The sequence below is a fragment of the Mesoplodon bidens genome, assembly GCF_964165515.1.
Source record: "Mesoplodon bidens genome assembly, chromosome: 1".
Lineage (NCBI taxonomy): Eukaryota > Metazoa > Chordata > Mammalia > Artiodactyla > Ziphiidae > Mesoplodon > Mesoplodon bidens.
In genome coordinates, this window is record NC_138176.1 from 189,673,407 (window position 1) to 189,698,353 (window position 24,947).

Below are 24,947 nucleotides of genomic sequence, written 5' to 3' on the forward strand. Positions count from 1 at the left end.
ATGCTGTTGATTGGTGGTAACAGGCTCACTTTGCTCATTTTTAAGAAAATGTCTGCCAAATACCTAAGTCTGGAAACCATAATTTGTCAGTTGTTATTTTAAGTGAATGTGTTCCATGAAAAAGAGACTAGTTCAGCTTGCACTGTTTCCTTGGGACAACCATTATACTTTGGTTTATAGCAAAAGTGCTGTAAGTACATTTCCCATTTCGTCACACAAAATATAAAAAAGGTATGTTCTCAAGTGTCAAGATTTAATGAAAATAATTTTTTACTGCTGCTAGGACCTTCTTAAGTGAAACTATCTCTTTTGACTGTTGAGTGTGTGGCATGATATAGTTTGTTGCCAGCGCCACTGCCTTGATTTGTGCTATGGTGCCAGTAGTCTTTGCCACCATTGCCTTTGCACCAGCAGTGCAAATGTCAACTCAGTGAACAAGGCACAGGATGTCTTTGTTATTCTAAATTGAGTGTCAACCGCTGATCCCTTGAAAAGGTCATGGAGACCGCCTTTGAGAATCGCTGCTTTAGGGTTTCATTTTTTACCTTCATGCTTCCTCCTAGTCACGATCTCTAACCCCTGCCCCCCAAGAGTAATCACTAGTATAGATTAGTTTCGCCTACTTAAATTTACCTATAAATCCTAATCCAGTTGGATTTATTTTAGTGTAAGAAATGAGATAGGAAATTAACGCTTATTTGTTTGTTTTTCTAAATGGCTAGTTATTTGACCTGGCAGTCTTTATTGAATAATCCATCTTTTTTTTCCCTATTGATTTGAAGCACACTGTAGTAGATTTCTGGACATAGTATTCTGTTCTGTTAATGAGCCTGTCTATTTATGAATATACTTGTACTATGCTCTTCAAATTATTATAGCTTTATAGTGTTTTATTATCTTGCAGATCTACTTACCCTTCATTACTCTTTTTCTAAATTTTCCTGGCTTTTTGTCATATTTGCTTTCTCTCTCACTCTGTCTCTTACGCACACACACATATTTTTGGATGTGTCATTTTAAAGTAAGTTGTAGGCCATCATGACACTCCTTCTTTATATATCATCATGTATCTCCGTAGAACAGGAACATTTTTCTGCATAACTGCAATACCATCATCATCCCTAAAAAAATTAACAGTGATTCCACTGTAGAATTTAGCAGCTGGTCCATATTATCACTGCCCCAGTTAGCTCAAGAATATCTTTTATACCTGCCTTTTTCCTCTTGAACAAGGAGCAACTTCATGTGTGCCATTTGGTGATTATGGCTCTTTAGTCTTTAGACTCTTTTAGTCTCGAGTAGTTTCCTTATTTTTCCTGCCAACTTTATTGTGATATAGTTGACATACAACACTGTATAGTTGCCTCACTTAAAAAAAGAAAAAATACTGACTTTGAAGTTGTTAGGTAAAATGTCCTTCATCCTAGATTTTTTGATATATATATTGTTTTTTTATTCCTTAATCCCCTATATTTCCTGTAAAATGGAAGTTAGCCAGAGGTGAGATTAGATTCAGGTTATTTTTTTTCTAGCAAGAATACCTTATAATGATGCTATGTACTTGCTATTGAATCACGTCAGAGAGCACACACTGTCAGGTTGGTCCCACTGTTAGTGATGCTGAGTTTGTTCATTTGATGAAGGTAGAAATTCCATTGTAAAGGTACATTGTCCTCTTTGTATTTTGTAAATAATTCATGGGGTGCTGCTTTGACACTACAGAAATCCTGTTCTCCAAATTCCTTTCACATATTCCTTTCCATAATTTAAAATCTATTAATAATCCTTGCCTGGATCACTCATTATATGCGTAATATAAAATGAAAATGAAAAATGTTGATTTACTAATTCTTTTCTTCTGTATTTATTAGATAGTATTCTTCAGGAGCTTTCCTTTTTTCTCCTTTTTTTTTTTTTCCCAAATATCACTGTGGATTTTTTCTTAGCTTATTTCTCTGCACAGAAAACTGTACATATCAGAAGTGTACAATTTGGTGAATTGTCACAAATGAACACCATCACGTAATCAATGTCCAGAACAAGAAACAAAATACTACCAGCACCCTGAAATATTCTGTCCTGCTTTCTCCTAACCACTGGCCCCAACCCCTATCCCCCAAGAGCAATTGTTAATATATATTAGCTTTGCCTGCTTCTTATATTTATATAAATGAAATCATATACTCTTGTCTTGCCTCTTTTGCTCAACTTTATGAAATTTATCCACATTGTTACATTCAGTTTCTTCATTTTCATTGTTATGTGGTATCCCATTATGTGAATATACCACAATTTGTTTATCCTATTGCCTTCTTATTAGCTATTAGTAATAGTACTGCTGTGAACGTTCTTGTATATTTGACTCTGTTTTTTATTTATTCAGTGTGTCACAATAAATTATAGTTGTTATTCTTTTTGATGCTCAACTTGTCCCAAATATGACCAAATTATGTCTTTTTGACACAGCCCCATTAGTCTTTGAGTACTTGCCTGAAATGTATCAGTAGCATAAAAAGATGCTTCAGGCCCCGTTTGTATTTTCCCTGTTGCAGACATGAAATCTGCTGTTTTTTGAGGATCTCTAGTTCCTTTTAATGAAGATAGTGAGATCAGGTTACTAGATATGCTCATTGATGCTGGGTATCATTGTTATTAGGCTCTTTCACTATATAGAGCTAAAAATAAATTTAAAAAGAAAAAGTTTGTTCATAATATTATTTCCATTAGTTCAGTTCTTTTTTTAAACCCAAGATTTTATTTATTTTAGTGATTTTTTAAAATTAGTTTCTGCTTTATAACAAAGTGAATCAGTCATACATATACATCTGTTCCCATATCCCTTCCCTCTTGCGTCTCCCTCCCTCCCACCCTCCCTATCCCACCCCTCCAGGCGGTCACAAAGCACCGAGCTGATCACCCTGTGCTATGCGGCTGCTTCCCACTATCTATCTATCTTACGGTTGGTAGTGTATATATGTCCATGCCTCTCTCTCGCTTTGTCACAGCTTACCCTTCCCCCTCCCCATATCCACAAGTCCATTCTCAAGTAGGTCTGTGTCTTTATTCCTGTTTTACCCCTAGGTTCTTAATGACATTTTTTTTTCTTAAATTCCATATATATGTGTTAGCATACGGTATTTGTCTTTCTGAACTAACTTCACTCTGTATGACAGACTCTAGGTCTATCCACCTCATTGCAAATAGCTCAATTTCGTTTCTTTTTATGGCTGAGTAATATTCCATTGTATATATGTGCCACATCTTCTTTATCCATTCATAAGATGATGGACACTTAGGTTGTTTCCATCTCCGGGCTATTGTGAATAGAGCTGCAATGAACATTTTGGTACATGTCTCTTTCTGAATTATGGTTTTCTCAGGGTATATGCCTAGTAGTGGGATTGCTGGATCATATGGTAGTTCTATTTGTAGTTTTTTAAGGAACCTCCATACTGTTCTCCATAGAGGCTGTACCAATTCACATTCCCACCAGCAGTGCAAGAGTGTTCCCTTTTCTCCACACCCTCTCCAGCATTTATTGTTTCTAGATTTCTTGATGATGGCCATTCTGACTGGTGTGAGATGATATCTCATTGTAGTTTTGATTTGCATTTCTCTAATGATTAATGATGTTGAGCATTCTTTCATGTGTTTGTTGGCAGTCTGTATATCTTCTTTGGAGAAATGTCTATTTAGGTCTTCTGCCCATTTTTGGATTGGGTTGTTTGTTTTTTTGTTGTTGAGCTGCATGAGCTGCTTATAAATTTTGGAAGTTAATCCTTTGCCAGTTGATTCATTTGCAAATATTTTCTCCCATTCTGAGGGTTCTCTTTTGGTCTTGTTTATGGTTTCCTTTGCTGTGCGAAAGCTTTGAAGTTTCATTAGGTCCCATTTGTTTAGTTTTGTTTTTTTTTTTCCATTTCCCTAGGAGGTGGGTCCAAAAGGATCTTGCTGTGATTTATGTCATAGAGTGTTCTGCCTATGTTTTCCTCTAAGAGTTTGATAGTTTCTGGCCTTACATTTAGGTCTTTAATCCATTTTGAGCTTATTTTTGTGTATGGTGTTAGGGAGTGATCTAATCTCGTACTTTTACATGTCCCTGTCCAGTTTTCCCAGCACCACTTACTGAAGAGGCTATCCTTACTCCACTGTACATTCCTGCCTCCTTTATCACAGATAAGTTGACCATATGTGCGTGGGTTTATCTCTGGGCTTTCTATCCTGTTCCATTGATCTATCTTTCTGTTTTTGTGCCAGTACCACACTCTCTTGATTACTGTAGCTTTGTAGTATAGTCTGAAGTCAGGGAGCCTGATTCCTCCAGCTCCGTTTTTCGTCCTCAAGACTGCTTTGGCTATTCGGGGTCTTTTGTTTTTCCAAACAAATTTTGAAATTTTTTGTTCTAGTTCTGTGAAAAATGCCAGTGGTAGTTTGATAGGGATTGCATTGAATCTGTAGATTGCTTTGGATACTAGAGTCATTTTCACAATATTGATTCTTCCACTCCAGGAACATGGTATATCTCTCCATCTATTTGTATCATCTTTAATTTCTTTCATCAGTGTCTTATAATTTTCTGCATACACGTCTTTTGTCTCCTTAGGTAGGTTTATTCCTAGATATTTTATTCTTTTTGTTACAATGGTAAATGGGAGTGTTTTCTTGATTTCACTTTCAGATTTTTCATCATTAGTGTACAGAAATGCCAGAGATTTCTGGGCATTAATTTTGTATCCTGCTACTTTACCAAATTCATTGATTAGCTCTAGTAGTTTTCTGGTAGCATCTTCAGAATTCTCTATGTATAGTATCGTGTCATCTGCAAACAGTGACAGCTTTACTTCTTCTTTTCCAATATGGATTCCTTTTATTTCCTTTTCTTCTCTGATTGCTGTGGCTAAAACTTCCAAAACTATGTTGAATAAGAGTGGTGAGAGTGGGCAGCCTTGTCTTGTTCCTGATCTTAGTGGAAATGGTTTCAGTTTTTCACCATTGAGGACGATGTTGGCTGTGGGTTTGTCATATATGGCCTTTATTATGTTGAGGAAAGTTCCCTCTATGCCTACTTTCTGCACAGTTTTTATCATAAATGGGTGTTGAATTTTGTCAAAAGCTTTCTCTGCATCTATTGAGATGATCATATGGTTTTCCTCCTTCAATTTGTTAATATGGTGTATCACGTTGCTTGATTTGCATATACTGAAGAATCCTTGCATTCCTGGAATAAACCCCAGTTGATCATGGTGTATGATCCTTTTAATGTGCTGTTGGATTCTGTTTGCTAGTATTTTGTTGAGGATTTTTGCATCTATGTTCATCAGTGATATTGGCCTGTAGTTTTCTTTCTTTGTGACATCCCTGCCTGGTTTTGGTATCAAGGTGATGGTGGCCTCGTAGAATGAGTTTGGGAGTGTTCCTCCCTCTGCTATATTTTGGAAGAGTTTGAGAAGGATAGGTGTTAGCTCTACTCTAAATGTTTGATAGAATTCGCCTGTGAAGCCATCTGGTCCTGGGTTTTTGTTTGTTGGAAGATTTTTAATCACAGTTTCAATTTCAGTACTTGTGATTGGTCTGTTCATATTTTCTATTTCTTCCTGATTCAGTCTTGGCAGGTTGTGCATTTCTATGAATTTGTCCATTTCTTCCAGATTGTCCATTTTATTGGCATAGACTTGCTTGTAGTAATCTCTCATGATCTTTTGTATTTCTGCAGTGTCAGTTGTTACTTCTCCTTTTTCATTTCTAATTCTATTGATTTGAGTCTTCTCCCTTTTTTTCTTGATGAGTCTGGCTAATGGTTTATCAATTTTGTTTATCTTCTCAAAGAACCAGGTTTTAGTTTTATTGATCTTTGCTGTCGTTTCCTTCATTTCTTTTCCATTTATTTCTGATCTGATCTTTATGATTTCTTTCCTTCTGCTAACTTTGGGGGATTTTTGTTCTTCTTTCTCTAATTGCTTTAGGTGCAAGGTTAGGTTGTTTATTCGAGATGTTTCCTGTTTCTTAAGGTGGGATTGTATTGCTATAAACTTCCCTCTTAGAACTTCTTTTGCTGCATCCCATAGGTTTTGGGTCATCGTGACTCCACTGTCATTTGTTTCTAGGTATTTTTTGATTTCCTCTTTGATTTCTTCAGTGATCACTTCGTTATTTTTTTTTTTTTTCTGTATGTGGGCCTCTCACTGTTGTGGCCTCTCCCATTGTGGAGCACAGGCTCCGGACGCACAGGCCCAGCGGCCATGGCTCACAGGCCCAGCCGCTCCGCGGCATGTGGGATCCTCCCAGACCGGGGCACGAACCCGTTTCCCCTGCATTGGCAGGCGGACTCTCAACCACTGCGCCACCAGGGAAGCCCGATCACTTCGTTATTAAGTAGTGTATTGTTTAGCCTCCATGTGTTTGCATTTTTTACAGCTCTTTTCCTGTAATTGATGTCTAGTCTCATAGCATTGTGGTCGGAAAAGATACTTGATACAATTTCAATTTTCTTAAATTTACCAAGGGTTGATGTGTGACCGAAGATATGATCTATCCTGGAGAATGTTCCATGAGCACTTGAGAACAATGTGTATTCTGTTGTTTTTGGATGGAATGTCCTATAAATATCAATTAAGTCCATCTTGTTTAATGTATCATTTAAAGCTTGTGTTTCCTTATTTATTATCATTTTGGATGATCTGTCCATTGGTGAAAGTGGGGTGTTGAAGTCCCCCACTACGAGTGTGTTACTGTCCATTTCCCATTTTATGGCTGTATTTGCCTTATGTATTGAGGTGCTCCTATGTTGGGTGCATAAATATTTACAGTTGTTATATCTTCTTCTTGGATCGATCCCTTGATCATTATGTAGTGCCCTTCTTTGTCTCTTCTAATAGTCTTTATTTTAAAGTCTATTTTGTCTGATATAAGAATTGCTACTCCAGCTTTCTTTTGATTTCCATTTGCATGGAATATCTTTTTCCATCCCCTTACTTTCAATCTGTATGTGTCTCTAGGTCTGAAGTGGGTCTCTTGTAGACAGCATATATATGGGTCTTGTTTTTGTATCCATTCAGCCAATCTGTGTCTTTTGGTGGGAGCATTTAGTCCATTTACATTTAAGGTAATTATCTATATGTATGTTCCAATTCCCATTTCCTTAATTGTTTTGGGTTCACTCTTGTAGGTATTTTCCTTATGTTGTGTTTCTTGCCTAGAGAAGTTCCTTTAGTATTTGTTGTAAAGCTGGTTTTGTGGTGCTGAACTCTCTCAGCTTTTGCTTGTCTGTAAAGGTTTTAATTTCTCCATCAAATCTGAATGAGATCCTTGCTGGGTAGAGTAATCTTGGTTGCAGGTTTCTGTCCTTCATCACTTTAAATATGCCCTGCCTCTCCCTTCTGGCTTGTAGAGTTTCTGCTGAGAGATCAGCTGTTAACCTGATGGGGATTCCCTTGTGTGTTATTTGTTGTTTTTCCCTTGCTGCTTTTAATATGTTTTGTGTTTAATTTTTGACAGTTTGATTAATATGTGTCTTGGCGTATTTCTCCTTGGATTCATCCTGTATGGGACTCTCTGTGCCTCCTGGCCTTGATTAACTCTTTCCTTTCCCATATTAGGGAAGTTTTCAACTATAATCTCTTCAAATTATTTTCTCAGTCCCTTTCTTTTTCTCTTCTTCTTCTGGAACCCCTATAATTCGAATGTTGGTGTGTTTAATGTTGTCCCAGAGGTCTCTGAGACTGTCCTCTGTTCTTTTCATTCTTTTTTCTTTATTCTGCTCTGCAGCGGTTATTTCCACTATTTTATCTTCCACCTCACTTATCCGTTCTTCTGCCTCAGTTATTCTGCTATTGATCCCATCTAGAGTATTTTTCATTTCATTTATTGTGGTTTTAATCATTGCTTGATTCATCTTTAGTTCTTCTAGGTCCTTGTTAACTGTTTCTTGCATTTTGTGTATTCTATTTCCAAGATTTTGGATCATCTTTAGTATCATTATTCTGAATTCTTTTTCAGGTAGACTGCCTATTTCCTCTTCATTTGTTAGGTCTGGTGGGTTTTTATGTTGCTCCTTCACCTGCTGTGTGTTTTTCTGTCTTCTCATTTTGCTTATCTTACTGTGTTTGGGGTCTCCTTTCTGCAGGCTGCAGGTTCACAGTGCCCGTTGTTTTTGGTGTCTGTTCAGTGGCTAAAGTTGGTTCAGTTGGTTGTGTAGGCTTCCTGGTTGAGTGCCTGTGTTCTGGTGGATGAGGCTCGATCTTGTATTTCTGGTGGACAGGTCCACGTCTGGTGGTGTGTTTTGGGGTGTCTGTGGCCTTATTATGTTTTTAGGCACCCTCTCTGCTAATGGGTGGGGTTGTGTTCCTGTCTTGCTAGTTGCTTGGCATAGGGTGGCCAGCACTGTAGCTTGCTGGTCGTTGAGTGAAGCTGGGTGCTGGTGTTGAGATGGAGATCTCTGGGAGATTTTTGGCATTAGATATTATGTGGAGCTGGGAGGTCTCTTGTGGACCAGTGTCCTGAAGTTGGCTCTCCCACCTCAGAGGCACATCACTGACTCCTGGCTGCAGCACCAAGAGCCTTTCATCCACCCGGCTCAGAATAAAAGGGAGAAAAAGTAGAAAGAAAGAATTAGTAGAAGAAAGAAAGAAAGAAAGAAAGAGAAAGGAGGGAGGGAGGGAGGAAAGAAAGAACGAAAGAAAGAAAGGAGGGAGGGGAAGGGAGGGACGAAGGAGGGAAGGTAGGAAAAAGAGAAGATAAAGTAAAATAGAATAAAGTATGATAAAATATAATAGCGTTATTAAAATTAAAAAGTAATGATTAAAAAATTAAAAAAACAAAACAAACAAATAAAAAGAGAAACGAAAAAAACAGACGGATAGAACCCTGGGACAAATGGTGGAAGCAAAGCTATATAGACAAAATCTCACACAGAAGCATACACATACACTTTCACAAAAAAGAGAACAAGGGGAAAAAAATCGTAAATGTTGCTCTCAAAGTCCACCTCCTCAATTTGGGATAATTCGTTGTAGAAAGAGGAAAAGGGGAAAAAATCATAGATCTTGTTCTCAAAGTCCACCTCCTCAATTTGGGATGATTCGTTGTCTATTCCTGTATTCCACAGATGCAGGGTACATCAAGTTGACTGTGGAGCTTTAATCCGCTGCTTCTGAGGCTGCTGGGAGAGATTTCCCTTTCTCTTCTTTATTCTCACAGCTCCCGGGTCTCAGCTTTGGATTTGGCCCCGCCTCTGCGTGTAGGTCGCCGGAGGGCGTCTGTTCTTTGCTCAGACTGGACGGGGTTAAAGGAGCAGCTGCTTCGGGGACTCTGGCTCACTCAGGCAGGGGGGAGGGAGGGGTACGGAGTGCGGGGTGAGCCTGCGGCGGTAGAGGCCGGCGTGACGTTGCACCAGCCCGAGGCGCGCTGTGCGCTCTTCCGGGGAAGCCGTCCCTGGACCCCGGGACGCCGGCAGTGGCGGGCTGCACAGGCTCCCTGGAAAGGGGGCGTGGACAGTGACCTGCGCTCGCACACAGGCCTCTTGGCGGCGGCGGCAGCAGCCCCAGCGTCCCACGCCCGTCTCTGGGGTCCGCGCTTTTAGCCGCGGCTCGCACCCGTCTCTGGAGCTCCTTTAAGCAGCGCTCTTAATCCCCTCTCCTCGCGCACCAGGAAACAAAGAGGGAAGAAAAAGTCTGTTGCCTCTTTGGCAGCTCCAGACTTTTTCCCGGACTCCCTCCCGGCTAGCCGTGGTGCACTGACCCCTTCAGGCTCTCTTCCCGCCGCCAACTCCAGTCCTCTCCCCGCGCTCCGACTGAAACCCGAAACCCGAGGCTCAGCTCCCAGCCCCGCCCACCCCGGCGGCCGAGCAGACAAGCCTCTCGGGCTGGTGAGTGCCGATCGACACCGATCCTCTGTGCGGGAATCTCTCCGCTTTGCGCTCCGCACCCCTGTTGCTGCGCTTTCCTCCGTGACTCCGAAGCTTTCCCCCTCCACCACCCGCAGTCTCTGCCCGTGAAGGGGCTTCCTAGTGTGTGGAAACCTTTCCTCCTTCACGGCTCCCTCCCACTGGTGCAGGTCCCTTCCCTATTCTTCTGTCTCTGTTTATTCTTGTTTCTTTTGCCCTACCCAGGTACGTGGGGAGTTTCTTGCCTTTTGGGAGGTCTGAGGTCTTCTGTCAGCGTTCAGTAGGTGTTCTGTAGGAGTTGTTCCACGTGTAGACGAATTTCTGATGTATCTGTGGGGAGGAAGGTGATCTCCGCGTCTTAGTCTTCCGCCATCTTCCCCCAGCTCCCTCTAGTTCAGTTTTTAATGTCATCAGTTGTCATGTATTTTTTCACCATTTAAAGGTCCTTGAAGGTATAAATGGAAACTATGAAAATCAAGTTTCCCATCTGAGAAATGTTTGTTCATCTTTTATAAATTTTTTATTATTAGGGGAAGAATGCATGTTCATTGTAGAAGTACAGATAAGCAAGAAGAAGAAAATAACAACTATAACTGGAATCATGTGTAACATTTTGGCCTATAGTTGGCTCTCCATATCCAGGGGTTCCTCATCCACAGATTCAACCAACTGTGGATTGAAAATATTTGGGTAAAAAAAATTCTAGGAAGTCCCAAAAGGAAAACTTGAATTTGCCATGTGCCAGCAATGATTTACATAGCATTTACATAGATAGATCATGTCTAGGTATTATACATAATCTAGAGATGATCTAAAGTATAGGGGAGGATGTATGAAGGTAATGCAAATACAACATCACTTTACATAAGTGACTTTTGCACCTGCAGATTTTGGTATTTATTGGGGGGGGTGGTCTTGGAACCAATCCCCATTGGATACTGAGGGAATGATTGTATATCATAGTCTTCACAAATGAATATACAGTTGATCCTCATTATTCACAGATTCCACATTAGTGACTTTGCCTACTTCCTAAAATTTGTCACCCCCAAATCAGTACTCCAAGTACGATGCTTTCACAGTCATTTGCAGACATGTGCAGAGCAGCAAAAAATTTGAGTCCCCCTGTTTATGTTTCTAGCTGGGATCGAACAAGGCAATGCTCTACCTTGTTTCAGCTCTCATACTATAAACAAGTGTCGTATTTGTGGTCTATTTAATACCACATTCTCCACATTTTCATGCATTTTGTTGTTGGTTTTGCTGTCTAAAATGGCCCCTAGCATAGTGCTGAAGTACTATGTTGTGTACTTAAGTGTGGGAAGTCTGTGATGTGCCTTTTGGAGAAACTACGTGTGTTAATTTAGGTAAGCTTAATTCAGGCATGAGTCATAGTGTAAACCATGAATTCAATGTTACTGAATCAACAACATGTATTGAATGTGGTGCCTTTAAACAGAAATACACAAAACAAGGTTACATATTGACCAGCTGACAAAAATGTTGTGACCAGAGGCTCATGGAACCTAACCCCATATATCCCCTAGGAGCAGGAGTTGAGTATTCACTAATACACTGTTGGCAGCAAATTTATAGAACATAGCTACCAGAAATAATGAGAATAAACCTGCATATTTTAGTAGGCAAATATGGGGTCATAAAAATGATTGCTTTTCATTGAAAAAACAGATTGTGAGAATATGTGATGCTCATTTGTTCCCCTTAGGACAGCAGCGTTCTCGGATGCTTGCTACTCTTTTTAAGGATGAAAGGTGCCAGCAACTTGCTGCTTATGGAATCCTCGAGAAAATGTACCTAGATAGGATCATCAGAGGAAATCAACTTCAAGAATTTGCTGCCATGCTGATGCCTCACCAGAAAGCAACTACAGCTGATGGTAATGATTACTTCTTATAAGTATGTGGTAGTAAATATTGAGGTCACATTATTAGAACATATGTTAAATTTGAAGCATCTTGATATCTTTCTGAAATATTTTTATGTAACACTTGGTAAAAGAAGGAGTATTGACTGAAGATGAATATTATACACAGATACGAGTCTGAAGTATAAGAGTAGCTCTATTGGAAAGCATTTCGTGGAATAAAGCATTTTTTTGAAACTGTAAGAGCAGAAGAATTATAGGCTAGGCTTATAGCGCCTGGTTTTTTTAAGACTCAAACCATTTGATAAGTACCTTAATCTTAAACATCAATTTGTAACAGAGCATAATTATCCAGTCCTATTTTAGACAGAGCAAAATTTGGCACAGTAGCTTGCCCAAGGTTACTGAGGGGAAAGTGTTTGCAATAAGAATAGAACTTGGTGTCATGTTTCCTAGTATTTGCTTAAGTCAGACTGCCTTTGCTGGGAAAGAATTTTGTAATAGATGCTTGTTCGTAACATCAATTATTTTACGTATGTTTATCTACAGAGGTTTTAAAGTAGCTTATAACAGTAACACACATGATAATAAAAATATAGATGTAGGCCACCAGAAACAAGGAAAAGGTCAAGACAAACATGCAGATCTGTCAGACTCATCGCCTTGGATTCACTGTCATCCCATATTGAAGAGAATCTAACTGTAAAGAATTATTTATGTCAGATTTGGCTGAAAGGTATATACCTCACCAGTCTTACTGCCCTGAGTTAAACCAGATCATTGAAGCAATTATATTGACCTATAGAATTTCTTTTATTTAATTGTACTTTAAGAAACAAATCAATTGATTATTATCTTTCTGTCTAAAGGAGATATTTATTCTATAGGATATTCTTTATGCAGATCCTCAGAAAAATTCCTTTTCAGCCTTAGGATTAGTTGTGATTCTCCAGAGCAATTGATTTTTTATCTTATTTAAACACTGTGAGTTGATAAACTGGTTGGTTTTCTTAATTTTTTAAAAAAATTATTTATTTATTTTTATTTTCTGCTGCTTTGTGTCTTTGTTGTGGCACGCAGGCTTTCTCTAGTTGCAGTGAGCCGGTGCTACTCTTCGTTGCGGTGCGGGTGTGCGGGCTTCTCATTGTGGTGGCTTCTCTTGTTGCGGGGCATGGGCTCTAGGCACATGGGCTTCAGTAGTTGTGGCAAGTGGGCTCAGTAGTTGTGGCTTGTGGGCTCTAGAGCGCAGGCTCAGTAGTTGTGGCTCACAGGCTCTAGAGCACAGGCTCACTAGTTGTGGCCCATGGGCTTAGTTGCTCCGTGGCATGTGGGATCTTTCCGGACCAGGGCTCGAACCCGTGTCCCCTGCATTGGTGGGCGGATTCTTAACCACTGCGCCACCAGAGAAGTCCCGGCTTTCTTAATTTGATGGGCTGCTAGAAAGTTTAAAAAATTAAACTTGTAGCCCACCTGTAGTGTGTGTGTTTTGATTGTTTTTATTCTTTTTCTTTTTAACTTTTAAATTTTCTTGTCTTCTGTGTATTCTGAGCAGCTTTAAATAAATTCTTTTGCAAGAAGATGTCTGACAAACAAAAGCTAGATAAAGATGAAAGAGTTTCCAGAATTGACGTAGTTGAGCTTCACATTTGACTTTGAGCTTTCTGGCCATGAAAAAAAAAAAAGATAACATCAGATAATTCTTTTCTCAAATGAGGGCTACTCATTAGGATCTCGGAGAATGCAAATGATTTTCAAATTTCTCATAGGAGACTATGTATCAATATATAGGACAGGCATTTTGTCTTCTTCCTCTTTCATTTTAGACTTTATTGCCTTCCTTATTTATCTTTCTTGGACATCTTTGTTTATTGTCATTACAACCCTAGGCTAGCAATCTTGAGACATAGCTTTGTTGTTATTACAATTCAGTGGTTTCAGTATATTCTGAGTTTTACAGTGTAACAACTAGTCTACTTTCTGCTCTATAGATTTGCCTGTTCTGGACATTTCATATAAATGGAATCATACAATATATGATCTTTTGTGACTGGCTTCTTTCACTTAACATGATGTTTTCAAGGTTCATCCGTGTTGTAGTGTGCATCAGTACTTCATTCACTTTTATTGCCAAATAACATTCTGTTAACCACATTTTATTTCTTCATCAGTTAGTGGACATTTAGGTTATTTTCACTATTTGGCTATTAATAATACTGCTGTGAACATTCATGTATAAGTTTTTGTGTGGACATAAGCTTTTAATTGTCTTGGATGTATATCTAGGAGTGGAAGTACCGGGTCATGTGGTAACTCTATATTTAGTCTTTCGAGGAGCTGCCAGACTGTTTTCCAAAGTGGCTGCACCATTTTACATTCCTGCCAGCTGTGTGTGAGGGTTCCATTTTCTCCATATTTTCTCTCACACTTGTTATATTATCTGTCTTTTTGATTTAGTCATCCTAGTGGGTATGAAGTGTGGTATCTTATTGTGGTTTTGATTTGTATTTCCTTGGGGGCTAATGGTGTTAAGCACCTTTTCATATGCTTATTGGCCACTTTTAAATTGGGTTATTTGTGCTTTTATTATTGAATTGTAAGAATTCTTTATATATTCTAGATCTTATTATCAGATAAATGATTGGCAAATATTTTCTCCCATTCTGTGTGTTGTTTCTTCAGTTTGTTGATGGTATCTTTTGAAACACAAAAGTTATTAATTTTGATGAAGTCCAGTTTATGTTTTTTCTTTTGTGGCTTGTGCTTACAGTGTTGTATCTAAGAAACCATTGCCTAATCCAAGGTTATGAAAAGTTGTTCTATTTTCTTCTGTAAGTTTTATAATTGTAGCTCTTACATTTAGGTCTTTGATTCATTTTGAGTTAATCTTTGTATATGGTGTAAAGTAGGCGTCCAACTTAATTATTTTGCATGTGAATATTCAGTTGTCCCAGCACCATTTGTTGGAAAGACTCTTATTTCCCCACTGAATTGCCTTGGCATCTTTGTTGACAATCAGTTGACTGTAAATGTGAGTTTATTTCTGGACTCTAAATTCTATTCCATTATTCTGTATGCCTGTCCTCGTGCCAGTACCACACTGTCTTGGTTGCTCTATCTTTGTAGTAAGTTTTTTTTTTTTAAGTTTTAAGTTTTGGCTGTGTTGGGTCTTCGTTGCTGCACGCGGACTTTCTCTTGTTGCCGTGAACGGGGGCTACTCTTCATTGTGGCATGCGGGCTTCTCATTGCGGTGGCTTCTCGTTGCAGAGCACGGGCTCTACGTGCACAGGCTTCAGTAGTTGCAGCACGCAGGCTTCAGTAGTTGCGGCATGTGGGCTCAGTAGTTGTGGCTTGCAGGCTGTAGAGCGCAGGCTCAGTAGCTGTGGCACACAGACTTAGTTGCTGTGTGGCATGTGGGATCTTCCTGGCCCAGGGATCGAACCCACGTCCTCTGCATTGGCAGGCAGATTTTTAACCACTGTGCCACCAGAGAAGTCCCTTGTAGTAAGTTTTGAAATCAGAAAATTTGAGTCTTCCAGCTTTGTTCTTTTTCAAAGTTGTTTTGGCTTCTATGGGTCCTTTGAATTTCCATAAAGATTTTAAGATCAGCTTGTCAATTTCTGCAAAGAAGCAAGCTGGGATTGCACTGAATTTGTAGATCAATTTGGGGAGTACTGCCATCTTAGCAGTATTAAGTCTTACATATTTTCCTGTTTATTTAGGTCTTTATATTGGAAAGTTGCTAAAAAAGTAGATCTTAAAAGTTGTCACAAGAAAAAAAACTATAACTGTGTGAGGTGATGATGTTAATTAACTAAACTTCTAGTGGTAATCATTTCACAATATATACATATATCAACTCATTATGTTGTACACCTTAAATGAATACAATGTTATATGTCAATTATATCTCAATAAAACTGGAAAGGAAAAAAAAAGAAGTGGGTGAGCCACATCTTCAGGATGGGGCGTGAGGTCCATAACTTTGTCAGGCCCTGTATTATCTTACTTAAGGGAGGATCCTATGCCTGATATCTCATGAAGGGATCCTGCCTTCCAAACATTTCTCATGTTTGCCTCAGAGTGAAGTGCTTGTGAAGTGCCCGGGGGAATAGAGATCTTTCCATTGAGCAGTCTTTTTTGACTTATCAAGCTTACAAACAGCATGATTGTTTGCATGATTGTTTTGCTGCTGCTTGCTAATAAAAGTATGTGCTTATAGTAAGAAAAGTTAGTGAAGTTGATAGCTAGTCCAAGGAAGCAAAACCCCAAACCCAGAGGATTAAATCTGTCCAGCTAGTTAATAAATACTTGCCAATCATTTTCTAAATGTTAGTTATATTTAACTGCATGTTATTCAAAATGTATCAAGGGATTTTGGTTACTTTTAAAATTTTGATAGGAATAAAGGCAATGATTATGAGTTAGTACATGCCTAGAAAATTTTTAACAAGATGCATCTTTTAAGAGTGTAAAACTAGTTTCAAAATTATAACATTCTTGTTTATATTTAAGGTTCTAGCATCTTGGACAGAGCTGTTATTGAACACAATTTATTGTCTGCAAGCAAATTATATAATAATATTACCTTTGAGGAACTTGGAGCCCTTTTAGAGATTCCTGCAGCTAAGGTATTTTCTTATTTCCAATACATAAAAGGAAGTTTAGAGACTAAATTATTGACATAAAGAGAAAATAAAATATATACAGTTGGACCTCCATATCTGCGGATACAAAATTTGTGGATATTTTGGAGGAATATTTTGGAGGGCCAACTGTATTCATTGTAGTACTACATTTTATATAAGGGTCTTGAGCATCCGTGGACTTGGGTATTCATGGGGGCTACTGTAACCAATCCCCCATGGATACTGAGAGATGACTGTAATTGATAAATATTGGCAGTTGCAACAAAAATATACATTAAAAGCCTAAGGTAAATGGAAATAAATTATTTGAATGTCAAAATAGTACTGTAATGGAATTGTCTTTGATTTTTTTTTTAAGTTGTATTTTATGGTAAAGTGACCTAGAATGGAAATCTTAAAGGGGTTCCAGGTTATGATACACATTTTATAAGAATAGCTTTGTTTAGTATCTGTTTAAATCCACTTCATAGTGGTTTCTGATTTTTAACTAACATTTGATCTATGCCTTAATTGTTTTTTCTGCCCTAGATTGACTCATAGTTTAAAAAGTTCATCTCTTTGAGAGAATGACTATGGTAATACTCTAGGCTATTCTATTGTAACTTCTGTGCTCGATTTAACTTAAGAAGTTGACTGAGTTATTAGGGAGTTAATTTTATTCTTAGTCATGATAACATTTGGTTGTCTATGTATAGATTCCAAAAAAGTACTGGTTGTATTTAGAGAGTATTTCAGGTAACATCTATAAAACATTCTCTTAATTTTAAATAACAGTAAAAGCAAGCAATCAACCTTACTTTTACCTAACTTGTAGAACTTTTTTTTTAACATCTTTATTGAAATATAATTGCTTTATATTGTTGTGTTAGATTTTGCTGTATAACAAAGTGAATCAGCTATATGTATACATATATCCCCATATCCCCTCCCTATTTTACCCTCTAAGTGGTCACGAAGCACCGAGCTGATCTACCTAAGCTGATCTCCCTATGCTATGCGGCTGCTTCCCACTAGCTATTTTACATTTGGTAGTGTGTATATGTCAATGCCACTCTCTCACTTCATCCCAGCTTACCCTTCCCCCTCCCTGTGTCCTCAAGTCCATTCTCCACGTCTGCGTCATTATTCCTGTCCTGCCCCTAGGTTCTTCAGAACAATATTTTTTTAAGATTTCATATATATGTGTTAGCATATGGTATTTGTTTTTCTTTTTCTGACTTACTTCACTCTGTATGACAGACTCTAGGTCCATCCATCTCACTACAAAACTTGTAGAGCTTAGAGTCACGTAGTTATGGTCACATCCCCTTTTATCTGTTAGTGAAATTGTAATTTAGTATTTTCTAATACAATTCCTTTATGTATACACATTCAACACACAGTAAAGGAAGTGGAACAATTTCGGAACCAAGGCTTCAGTTACCATTAAAAGATGCTTCCTTTTTAGGCTTTGAGGTATGATCCCTTGCTGAGACTTAGGGAAGTGAATATATTTTTAACAATAAATGCTAGTCACAGTCTGTTCAAGAGTGATTTAGGGTTGATTGTGAAGATGGTCAGAGTTACTAAAACGACTGTCACAACCCAGTTTGCTAAACAGACAGTAAACATGAAGTATTTCTTTAGGAATTAGGTAGAGAACCTTTTGCTCCCCTTTAATGGTCTTTTAAATCCTTTCGTTTCCCTTTTAAATTTGAACGTTATTCCTCCTTTCAATATTTTCTTCAAAAATATTACTGTCTTAGAGAGTTTTGGGGGTGATAAATACTGTGAAAACTGAAATGAAATAAAATAAGAAAAGCTAGGGATTTTTTTGAGATGTGGATCCCAGTGAGAGGAAAAATTGTTAGTTTGATTTTGAGCAGAGAGAAAAATTGGTTAGAAGGCTAGATTCTTGCTTAAAATCTTACAACAAGAAAAACAGATCCCAATTAACTTAAAATAATAGATTGTACCCAGAAAGAATTGGGGGGATATAACAGACAGATTTACAAGATTTACTCTTGTAATGAATGGCAGATGAACACATAGGTAAAGCTTAGTGATGGGGAGCTAAACCAAGAGCTTTCAGTTCTCTTGGTGAGAATATGTGAATAATTAGAAATGATAATTAAAGTGTCTTAAGAATTTATTGTTTTTTTTTAAACAGGCAGAAAAGATAGCATCGCAAATGATAACAGAAGGACGTATGAATGGATTTATTGATCAGATTGATGGAATAGTTCATTTTGAAAGTAAGAAGTTTTTCTTGTTTATATCATAATGAAATGGCAGTGAAGTGTTGTACATTTGTGATTAAAACATGTTGAGCGATTTCCTTTGACCCAGAATCTTCCTATGGAATGAGCTTATTTCCCAAAGTAATAATTTAAAATAATTTTTATGAACTTATATTCATGAATCTGATTAATGCAGCATTTTCTATGCCGTGGAAAAATTTGAAACTGGAATTGTTATATTAGTTGACTCATGAATTACTCACCAAACATTTATTGACCACATACCGTGTATTGGGCATGTAGAAAAGACAGTTGCATATCCTGTTCAGCAGCTCACTAAACTGATGAAGGCAGACAGGTAAGTAGATCTCTTGTCTTTCTCATTGTCTAATACCTCCTCAGCCCTCTTCCCACCTCATTTATGCCCTGGACCTTACCCAGAACCATTCCACTTGTACACTTTTAATTTGAAGTATCCCACTCTGACCATGACCTTTTCCCAGCCTTTCTAGTGGTCTTTCTCAGGTACTTCAACCTCACCTCTTCCTTGACTGCATTGGAGCCTCTGGTCTATTGACTTTCACTTTCTTTCAGTCATCTCAGCCCTTTTTTTTTTTTTTTTTTTTGTGGGACGTGGGCCTCTCACTGTCGTGGCCTCTCCCGATGCGGAGCACTGGCTCCGGATGCGCAGGCTCAGCGGCCATGGCTCACGGGCCCAGCCGCTCCGCGGCATGTGGGATCTTCCCGGACCGAGGCACAAACCCGTGTCCCCTGCATGGGCAGGCAGACTCTCAACCACTGCACCACCAGGGAAGCCCAGCTCAGCCCCTTTTTAACCTTTACTGTTCTTCCTATCCAGCTTAGATTTCATGATTCATCGTGAATCATGAAATCAGGATTTCAATCATTTTCATGATTCAGTTACTTCTTTTACAGATGCCCCAGAACACTTGCCAGCGAACTTTCTGTTCCTGCTGTCCTGCAAAACTTCACCTTGAATGAACCCATTCTCCATCTTTCCCATGCCTGTACTTGAGTAACTAACTAACGTTGCTGGAGAAGAGTCACAGCACCAGACAGATTGATACCACTGCAAAATTCAAGGTCCTGGATTCTCGATGCTGCCCGGGATTCTTGATACATTTCTCTAGTCCACTTTTTCCGTACTCTGCAATGACTATTTCAAATTTCATTTTCCTAAACCTCTGACTTTTCTCCTCCTTCACTCTCTGTTCAATATAGATCTCATTCTGTCTTTTTCTTCTTTCGTGTTATATGGGAGATGGTTTCCATCTCTCTCGCCAGTTCTTCCTCTTGCACTTTGGATCCCTTCTCTGAACTCTGCCACTCCCTGCTCCAAAAAAGAAATCTTTTTTAGGAACCTGAGCTTAGCAATTATTTGTCTATTTTCATCCTGTTTTTCTCTGTTGGCTTCTTTTTATCGATATTTAAACATGGTCAGGTCTCTTCCGGTTTAACAAAAATCCTTTTATCTTTCAGGGATAGGGAGGGTGGGAGGGAGACGCAAAAGGGAGGGGATATGGAAACATATGTATATGTATAACTGATTAAATTTGTTATAAAGCAAAAAAAAAAAAATTTAAATATTGGGGTTGCTTGGGACATACTCCTCGGCCTTTTTCTCCTCACTCTACTGTTACCCTAGGTAATCTCACCTATTCCCATTGATTCAGTTACCATCTCTATGCAGACAGCGCTTAGACTTCTAGTGTAAATCTCCCTTCTGAGTCCCAGGTTCAGCGGCTCTAATTGACTAATAGGTGTTTCCCACCTGATTGCTTCGTGGACTTCTCAGAATGAATATACCCAAAACTGAATTCACTGTCTCCTCCACTGCCTGCCTCCCAAAACAGCCAGCCAGCCAGTCAGAAACTACACTGTTCACTTTCTCCAGCATTCCTTATCCTTGACCCCTTCTCTTCTTCACTGCCCAGAATCCTTCGAATTTTACCTCATAGTGTATCTGGAATCCATGTACTTTTCTTCATTTCTTACTGTCACCAGCCTGTTCTGAACCCCCAAAACCCCTTCTGGGCTTAAGAAATAGCCTTTTAGCTTTTCTTCTCACATCTACAATAGCTCCTTTCTAGTCCAGTTGCCCTAGTAGAGCCAGAGGGATTGTGATCTTTTAAAAATGCGAACAAACAGAAAAAAGAAATAAAAAACAAATTATTAAATGTTACTTTCTTCCTTGACATGCTGATGAATGGCTTCCCCACTGCTTGTAGACTAAGATTCTACAAAGTCTCCAAAAGGTCCTACGTGATCCTTTATGGTTTTCCCTTTCCAATCCAGCTCACAGGACTTTTTGGTTTTTCCAGCATTGTAAATTCTTTCCCACTTTAAACATTCCAAAATAGTCATCCCTCTCCACAAGCAGCCTCTCCAGCCATCTTCTATTTGTCCCCATGTCTTAGTTTGAACAACGTTAATCAATAATGATTTTCCTGACTTCCCAGGTTAGGTATGGCTTTAAGTTATACATTCTTGTCACCCTGAATTTCTGAATTTGTCTAAATGTCTGTTTCTGTTAACCAAGCTCAGCTTCCTAGTGATAGATATTAAGTGTCTCTTGTTCTCCATGGTATATCCAACATCTTTTCCAGTGCCCTGCACATTGTAAGTGGGAAATAAATAATTATTGAATGAGCAAACACAATGTATGATGAAGAGTATAGCAGAGGCATCACCAAGTAAACACAGTTTAAATTAACATATACCAACTTGATAGAATATGGGATATTTTACTTTCTAATTTTCTTAGATTTAAAAACTACAATGGTAAATCTGCTCATAATGCGAAATAAAACATTAGAAGGATGAATAAAGGAAGAGTCCGTAATGTTTTTCCACTTTCACCTGCATTCCTCTGATCCCAGCTGCCTGGCATAACTAATGTCAGTCTAAAGTCTCGTGTGCCTTTCTACATGTTTATATAGATAAGTAAAAACATGTAGGGATTTTTTAAAGTGGCATTATACTTTAATGTACATAGTGTTCTATGAAGTGTTTTTTGTTTGTTTTTGTTTGTTTGTTTGTTTGTTTGGGGTTTTTTTTGGCCACACTGCTTGACACGTGGAACTTCCCCGAGCAGTGATCTAGCCCATGCCCCCTGCAGTGGAAGCTCAGAGTCTTAGCCACTGGACCACCAGGGAAGTCCCAAAGTGGTTTTGTTTTTTTTTAAGTTAATGTACCGTGAATATATTTGTGAGTCACTAGATATAAATCTCATTTATTTGTTTTAATAGCTGCATAATATTTCGTGGAGTTCAACTATTCACCTGTTGATGGACATTCAGGCGGTTTCCTTGTGCGTACCTTTATATACTGGGACACTTAGTTCTATAGAACAGAGTCTCAGAAGTTGGATACTTTGCATCAGAGGATATACATGTTTTGATTCTTAATAGCTACTGCCAGTTTGTTTTCCAGAAAGGTGTAGCCATTTACACTTCCACCAGTATGAGAGAATGAATCTTTAAGAGTTGGATATTCTTCTTCTTTTTATCTTTTGCCAATTGTTGGGGGGAAAATACTATGTTATTGTTTTATTGTGCATTTCCTTGGCACTAGTGAAGTTGAATATCTTTCCATGTATTGGCCATTAGTATTTCCTTTTCTGTGAATTCATGTTAGTTTTTCTTGTCTATTTCCTTCCTTCCCCCTCCACACCTTTCCTATCTGTGTTACAGATATTTTTCTCTTTCTGTCGGTTGTGTTTCTGTAACGCAATGCATACCATAAACACATTTAAAAGCTCTTTTGTAGCCAAATATGTCCATTTTTAATTTTATGGCTTTTGTGTTTTCTGTATTGATTAAGAAAGTCTCCCTCCCACCTAGAGGGGTGGGATAGGGAGGGTGGGAGGGAGACGCAAGAGGGAGGGGATATGGGGATATATGTATATGTATAGCTGATTCACTTTGTTATAAAGCAGAAACTAACACACCATTGTAAAGCAATTATACTCCAATAAAGATGTTAAAATAAAAAAGAAAGTCTCCCTCATTTTGGGATAAAATTAATATTTTCCTAAAATGTCTTCTAATATTTTATTTATTGTTTTATATTTAGAAATTCAATCGGTCTGCAGTTCATTTTTGTGAATAATTTTAAGGCATGGTGTAGTTGTTTTTTTTTTAAAGATGGATTGCCAATTATGCAAATATCTTTTATTAAATAAAACATGCTTTCTGATCTTTGGCGTATATTAGGTTCCACATATATGTTCGGATCTATTTCTGTTCTGTACTCTCTTTGGTTCCATTGATCTGTAACAATATTAGGTAATAAATTTATAGTAAATTTTACTGTTAGTAAAGCAATACCTATTCCTCCACTACTATTTTTTAATTGAGTTGAAATTCACATAACATGAAATTAATCATTTAAAAGCGAAAAATTCAGTAACATTTAGTATGTTTACAGTGTTATGCAACCACCACCTCTACCTATTTCCAGAACATTTTCATCTTCCCAAAAGGAAATCCCATGCCCCTTAAGCAATTACTCCTCATACCTGTCTCCCCAACCCCTGGCAACCAATTTCTATTCTGTCTCTATGGATTTACCTGTTCTGGATATTTGATATGAATGAAACCCTACAATATGTGACCTTTTAGCTTCTTTCACTGAACGTAGTGTTTTCAAGTTCCACTTTCTCCAGTGGGTGGCAGTGTCTTACGAAGCAGTAGACATTGGTGAGGGAACAGGTGGCCTCAGTGAAGTTGTCTGTCTGACTGCTGCAGTTGAGGTGGTTTGGTTTTATTTTGTGTTTTTTTGTTTTGTTTTGTTTTGTTTATACTTTGTGCCAGTGATTGGGGTACTTTTCTTAACTATTTCTTAATTAGCTTAATTTCATTAACTAAGATTTTTGGAGTAAACTTTTAAAAATCAATGTTACTGTATTTATCTTCTAACTCAACATTCACTGTGGTTGCAAAGGAGTAATTTCAACTTTGTACATTATTCCTTTTTTCTTTAGCACGAGAAGCCCTGCCAACGTGGGACAAACAGATCCAATCGCTTTGTTTCCAAGTGAATAACCTTTTGGAGAAAATCAGTCAGACAGCACCAGAATGGACAGCACAAGCCATGGAAGCCCAGATGGCTCAGTGAATCCTTGCAGACCTTCTGTGCACATTACATCTTTTTCCATGTTGTACAGATTAATTTCACTATCTCTCAAAAGCATTTGCATCATGACCTTACATATTTCCATCCCTTTTATGCTGGATTCAATTTAAAGAAGACATTATTAGAACAGGAAGTACAAGCATTTAAAAATATGTAGTTCCCATTTATTCAGGGTCTCTGTATCAGGCTAAGTCAGATGTTTTGAAAGCTTTTTCTTTAAACAGAGTAGGTGAAGTATCTGTGGCTAAAACGTTTGGGACTTGTGATAACTTTGTAGTTATGTAAAACTTAAGTGCTTGGTGCCTCTCCACATGTGGTTATCTAATAAATGGAGAAGTGAGCCAAATAAAAGTAGTACTTTGTTTTTAATTAGTGAACAGTGTTTTGTTCCTTTTTCCTTTCAATTAAGCAGACAATTATTTATACCATATGCAAGAAATGCAAAGATAAGCCAAAAAGCCTGTTCTCCAGGCATTCACAGAGTCACAGAGCTAAGAGTCAATATATGAAATACTTGTAGTTGTACTAAGTACTAGAGTACACAGGCAGGAGCTTTTCATTTAGCAGAGAGAGATCAGGGAAGACTCCTCAGGATTATTTCAGCCTTGCTTTACAGTGAAAACGGGGAAGAACTTTTAAAAAGGAGTTTGGGGGCTTCCTTGGTGGCGCAGTGGTTGAGAGACTGTCTGCCGAAGCAGGAGATGTGGGTTCATGCCCTGGTCCGGGAGGATCCCACATGCCGCGGAGCCGCTGGGCCCGTGAGCCATGGCCGCTGAGCCTGCGCGTCCGGAGCCTCTGCTCCACAATGGGAGAGGCCATAACAGTGAGTGGCCCATGTACCGCAAAAAAATAAATAAATAAAAATAAAAAAGTTTGTAGGCAATTACCAGTTTCAGCTCCAGCATATCAGGCGCTGAAGTCATCACTCCATCCTCACAGCAAGACACATGCCACAACATGCAAGGACAGATGGATAATGTAAGCAGACAGATTGACATTTCAGAACTATAAAAGTTTAAAAAATATAGTTGATATGCTAAGAGAGGATGGAGAAAATGGAATCATAAGAAAAAGGCTGAACAGGTGGAAAAATCAATGCCTTTTCTTAGATCCGAAGGAGAATTGAGGTCATAGGGCAAACCACCACTCCCAAACTGGAG

The 24,947-nt window shown here is 38.4% G+C and overlaps 1 protein-coding gene across 2 annotated transcripts in view; it reads left to right on the forward strand.

Moving 5' to 3' along the window:
- Positions 1-24,156, forward strand: part of LOC308620297 (COP9 signalosome complex subunit 4) — a 44,870-nt gene extending 20,714 nt beyond the window's left edge. Inside the window, exons 7-10 of one of the 2 annotated variants that reach the window (XM_081239748.1) lie at positions 11,607-11,777; positions 16,278-16,393; positions 18,561-18,645; positions 23,636-24,156. In XM_081239748.1, coding sequence (XP_081095874.1) covers positions 11,607-11,777; positions 16,278-16,393; positions 18,561-18,645; positions 23,636-23,769 — 506 coding nt within the window. In that variant the 3' untranslated portion in view covers positions 23,770-24,156. The remainder of the gene's footprint in view (positions 1-11,606; positions 11,778-16,277; positions 16,394-18,560; positions 18,646-23,635) is intronic. The other variant, XM_081239749.1, reaches the window with a different exon arrangement.
- The last annotated feature ends 791 nt before the right edge of the window (positions 24,157-24,947 follow it).